Source organism: Pinus tabuliformis, chromosome Q (assembly GCF_031772625.1).
Source record: "Pinus tabuliformis cultivar Carrire ecotype Pingquan chromosome Q, CPIR1, whole genome shotgun sequence".
Lineage (NCBI taxonomy): Eukaryota > Viridiplantae > Streptophyta > Pinopsida > Pinales > Pinaceae > Pinus > Pinus tabuliformis.
Window position 1 is genome coordinate 646894984 of NC_142296.1, and position 5950 is coordinate 646900933.

At 35.9% G+C, this 5950-nt stretch overlaps 1 protein-coding gene across 1 annotated transcript; it reads right to left on the reverse strand.

Annotated features, from left to right (window-relative positions):
• Positions 1–4077: 4077 nt before the first annotated feature.
• Positions 4078–5301, reverse strand: LOC149221159 (heterogeneous nuclear ribonucleoprotein 1-like). The gene is made up of 2 exons (XM_089387335.1): positions 5098–5301; positions 4078–4992 (listed from the first exon to the last, which is right to left on the reverse strand). The coding sequence occupies exons 1-2, from the start codon at positions 5299–5301 to the stop codon at positions 4078–4080; spliced, it is 1119 nt and encodes a 372-aa protein (XP_089243461.1).
• Between the last annotated feature and the right edge of the window lie 649 nt (positions 5302–5950).

Here is a 5950-nt window from a genome sequence, read left to right on the forward strand (position 1 = left end):
TAGTACTTGTAAATGGTTGTCTGAGATGTATTCCATCTCCCCATCTCCCCAAATAGTTGTGTGTAGATGTGGGAATGGTTTTATTATCGGAATCACACTTGCATCATCAATATTTTGTAGCAACTTATATCTTCATTCTTTTTTTGTTTCACAAATGCTGAGTACTCTGCATTTCGTATTTGGTTGTTAGTGTCTATTTTTAAGGTTGTGGATGGATGTAAAAACAAGTTTTTGAGAAGCTTGGGTCAAGCTTATATGATTTCCTATAGAAAAATAATTACCACCCATTTCCCATTGAACTTGTACCGGATGTTGGAAGGAAACTATTAGAGTCTATGGCATGTGTGTAGAAAATACTCACTTGAATCTTGACATATGCATTGGGAGGGTTGAAACATATATTTTGAATTTTTTTAGGCCCCTATAATACTAGTGATTCCCCCATTACTATTATCATTGTATTCCTTATTGTTATTATTGTGCCCCTATTGTCCCCATATTGTTATTAATATGCCCCATATAAACCCACTATTGTTATTTTTGTGCCCTTATGTTATTACTGTTATGTCGGCTTGATTATATTATGACCCCTTAAACTCCTATATATAGAAGGGAGGTTGCCCCCTCGAAGAGGCTGAATTCTAAGGCATTGATCTATCTTTTCTATCTTTTTGTGAGCTGGTTTCCTAACATTTGGTATCAAAGCTTTGGATTCTAGGGTTTCGCTACTCCAAACAGGTCATCGTGGCATTTTCTCTATAAAAAATTTTCTGCGACGTTTCAGAAGCTACAAAAAAACCCATTTGAGCCGAAATATTTCTAAACTTTGGGTCCGAATTTCAAAGCTTGTCTCACTATATTTGTGGAGATATGATCTGAGGACGTTAGGGTTTTTGCAAACTCCCGAATTACATTCCAAACAGGTGACCTGCGGAAAAGCATCATAACTTTTGTTTTGAGCATCAGATTGAAATTTCGTAAGAAGTTTCAGAAACAGGATGGCCTGTAGTTTTCTGTATATCAGTTTTAGGTACTAAATTTGAAACAGTGACACGTGGCACATCGTACAATTTTGCTCTACTGAACTATTTTATAATCAGGTCACCATGGGAGATTTGGCATATCTCTTCCTTGGAGAATCCAATATTTATCATACTTGCAGGGTTAGAAAGAGGACTCAAAAGGCTACTGCATAACGAGATTTTAGATATTCGAGTTCCGCAGTTACAGAGATACAACAGATTTAATATCGAGCTCTTACAAAGTGAAAAAAAAGGTGTGTATTTTTTTTTTAAATTTTGCATAAGATTGGTTTGAAAGATTAGTTTGAAGGAATTCAAAGGGAATAGTGAAGAATTATTAGCATTAATTAATTCCCTGAAGAAAGAAAATGGAAACACCTAGTAAGCAACCTGAAAGCTCTAGCATGACTTGTGAAGAAGAGGAAGAAATGCAACATGATTTATCAAAATTACAAGACCAAGTACAATAAATTTCACTCTCATTAAAGGTAAATGAAGCCAAGATGAATGGCGTGGAAGCTAATATGAATGGAATGCAAGTTAAGATGGAAGCTAAGATGGATGGCGCAGAAGCTAAGATGAATGGCATGGACAATAAGATGGAAGAATTGAAGATAAATTTGAATAAGTTGCTACAAGAAATGGTCACTAATGGTGAAAGGGTAGTAAAGGAAACTCATGATGAAAACAAAAGAAATTTTAATCATGATTTCATAGATTCTAATGTTGGATTGAAAACCCACCATGTTCCAAAAATCGATATGAGGAAGTTTGATGGCAAGGATCCCAGAACATGGATACTACAAATGGAGTAATTTTTCTATCTCCATAATGTGCAAAACACACAAAAGGTACGTATTGCAACTTTATATTTGGAACGAAATCAGTTTGTATGGTATCGATGGCTTTGCTCTCGTAAACAAATTGTCACTTGGGCAAGTTTTACGGAATAAATGATAGCACATTATGAGGATACAAAAAGCAACGCCTTTTTTAACCAATTGATAAATCTCAAACAAAAGGGTTCAATGATGAAGAACATTGAGGACTTTCAAAAATTGAACATAAGGGTAAAAGATATTCCAAATGAGCATAAGATTGATGTGTTCATAGGGACTTTAAAGGGTAACATCCAACATGAGGTTCTCCTTTGGGAACCTGATTCATTGGAGAAGGCATTCAGGCTGGCAAGAAAAATGGAAAGCAAAATTATGAAAACCAGGAAGCCCACCACTCACAACTATAAAGATAGAAGTGTTGTTTCCCCTAGCCTTCCACAACCTACAAGGTTGACACCACAACAATTGGAAGAAAAAATAGCAAAAGGGCTTTGTTACAGTTGTGATAACAAATACACTGAAGGTCATAAGAGTGCTGAGAAGAAATTATTCTACATAGATTGTGAAGAGGAGGAAGAAAATGAACAAGAAATGTCAAAAGAAGAGGATATACACCAGGAAAAAACTCTGGAGAAAGAAGAAATGAATCCAACCATATCTTGTAATGCATTGGCTGGAATTACCACTCCTCAAACTATCAAGATAGAAGGACATATCAAGAAGAAAAATGTAATAGTGTTGATTGATTTAAGCAGTACCCATAATTTTATTCATTGTAAGATAACCAAGGAATTGAATTGATTCCTATATCTAGCACCAGAGTGTCAATTGATGGTTGCAAGTGGAGGAATCATAAATTGCTCTGAAAAGTGCCATAATATCAAGCTATCCATGGGAGAATATGTATTGAATAGCCCAATGCTTTTCATTCCAATGGATGGTGTTGATGTTGTAGTAGGAGTCTAATGGCTACAATCCTTGGGTACAATAGCTTTTAATTTTCAAGAACTTTTCATGAAATTTTGTGCGTAAAGAAAAGAAGTTGAATTAAGGGGTATTGCAGGGAAAAAAAGAAAGATAATAGAAATTGAAATTGAAAAAGAAATTTGAACGTATGGTTGCAGAAATGTTAGAGAAATGTTGGTATTTAATTCAACTAGTCAAAGTTCTTCTCTGCTCTGTAGTATTGGTGCACAAGAACGATGGATCATGGCGCATGTGTCCGGATTATAGGGAGCTCAACAAACTCACTATTAAAGATAAATTTCCCATCCCTGTCATTGATGAATTATTAGATCAATTGCATGGATCAATTTATTTCACCAAGTTGGATCTTTGTTTAGGATATCATCAAATCATAATGAAGAATAAAGACATTCTGAAAACAGCATTTAGAACTCATGAGGGTCATTATGAATTTTTGGTCATGCCTTTTAGCCTCACCAATGCACCTTCTACATTTCAAGGTTTGATGAATTCCATTTTCAAACCCTTCCTTAGAAAATTTGTGTTATTATTTTTTGATGATATATTAATCTACTAGCAAGTCTTGGAAGGATCATGTTGAACGTGTTGACAGGGTGCTCAAACTATTGGAGGAAAAACAATTATATGCAAAAAGCTCCAAATGTTTCTTTGGAGTACAATTAGATGTATTTTCCAATGTGGTCAAATTAAAGGTATTGTTTAGTATGTCATTAACCCACATGCTATGTCAGAGGTTCGTTGAGTGAAACCCCAATACTTGTGATGTTATAGCCTCATGTTTTAATAGAAGAGATTTAGAATTACAATGAGTGATTTATTCCAATATACTTTTTGATCCTTAACATCAGAGATATAAGGAATATATTTGCCATTAAAAAACACTTATTCAATGTAAATATTTACAATTTTTAACAGTAATCAACTTATAAACATAAATGTTCATTAAAATTGTAATTGAAATACAATTCATGTAGTAAAATAGGTCAAGTAAAAATAGTAAAAACTCCTCGTTAAAACTATGTTTAAAATATTTTTAACAGAAAAAATAGATAAATATATTTTTGTATTATCATGATCAAATTCTCGGTGATTACTGTTGATTAACCAGATAATCTAGTACGCGGCTCCTTGATATGCTATAAGCCTGACACAACTCCCACAATCTTTCTAGTTGTTGATCTCGTTCTCTTAGAGGAGTCTCCATTACTAGAGCTGCGACATGTGTCCCTCTATGCATCTCCATATCCCACACTTGCTGAGCCATATGGTGGGACTCCCATTTCAAACACATTGTTCTGTGCTGCATAACCAGCATTGTTGCCATTTGACTGCCCATTGTCAACTTGAGCTGCTCCATAGGGATTAATGCCCCTACTCCCTGTGTCTTCGTATCCAACAAAGCTACCTGTGTTTCCATAAGGCATGGCTGGAGCACCCCACATACTTGAACCTGGAGTAGCTGTAGCACCATTGCCATATAATCCTCCATTCCCTGCAGTGTCTACTCCGTAGGCAACAGGACCTCCGTAGCTAGAAATATTGTTTACAAAACTAGCTGTGTTACCATAGCCATTACCAGTAATGGCAGGTCCATATCCTGCAGCAGTTCCATAACTGGAAACATTATACCCAGCAGGTCCATATGAAGAATAGCTACCTGTTTCTCCCACTGCAGCACTATAACCAGTGTTCATTGGAGGAAAATGGCCCGCTGAAGGAATTGGAGTAGAATTGAAGCCACGCGCATTGCTGAAACTAAAATTACCTCCTCTACCTACAGGAAAACGACCATGGCCACTAGAAAGTTCCTTGGGCACTGATCGTTTGACTTCAACCATCTTCCCATTGAGCTCATAAAAGGGTGTTTGCACAACAATTTCTACAGTATCTTCCGAGTCAAATGTGATGAAGCCAAACCCTCGAGATGATTGAGTTACGGGATCATACATCACAACTGCATGGGTGATTGTACCAAACTGGTTAAAATATTCCCTCAAGTCATTCTCAGTAACAGTGGGTGGTAGGCCACCCACAAATATCTTCTTTGTCCTACTTTGGTTTTGGCCACCATAACCATGTGTAATATCCCTACTCCTATTTATGTTATTCTGCTCATCTCTGGCAATTGCTTTTCTAACTTCCACCTAAATATTTGCAGAAGAAGACAGAAACATTAACTAGTTATAACATGCTACTCATAAATATTCAAGTCATGAGAAAAGAAGAAGAGGTTAAAAAAAGAAACTTACTATTCGGCCATCGATGTTGTGCTTGGAATCCAAGAGAAGTCTTTCTGCCACAGTTGGATCTGCAAAAACAAGAAAGCCAAACCCTCGTGACCTGCCTGTGAACTTATCCTTCATGATCACCACTTCCACTAAATCCTTCAGTCGCTCCTCTGTTGTCTCCCATGGTATCCCACCAAGAAAAACCCTCCCCTGCTTTGATTCCATATTACACCAAATCTGCTTCATACAAACACCAAATATCAAATCCGAATAATACAACCAAACCAAAAATCGTACAGTTCGGTGGATAATTATAAAGTAAGAGGATAAAAAAGATTCTGCTTTGCGCACCGTTTAAAGTAAAAAGCAGAGCAATTTTGATTATAAATCTCGATCGAAACGGTCTCTGGAGAATTACCGATGCCCCGCGAGAATCTGTTCACCGCATGTGTTTGTTTTTAATCTCTATTGTGATCATCTCTATTTATACATGAATGCGTGTTCAAAAGATGGTGGTGCTCGTAAGCGGGGACCTTCAACCGACGTGAAAGAACTCTGAATTAAAATTATAATAATAAATTAATCTTTTTTTCCTTGATTAGTGGTTAAAAAATTATCTTAGGAAGAATGATTGTTATGTTGCAGTGATCATGGGTGCTTTCTAGCGTTATTGTAATAGCTTAGGATTAACTTTGTTGCTTTCCAACGTTATGGTAATAGCTTATGAAGAATGATTGTTATGTGGGGGTGTTTTCAAGCGTTATTGTAATAGCTTTGAGGTTGATGTTCACATTAATTTTAATATTACTTATTAAATAATTTGGTTATTAGGAAAAAATATTTAAATAACAAAATATTATTAATGATATTAATG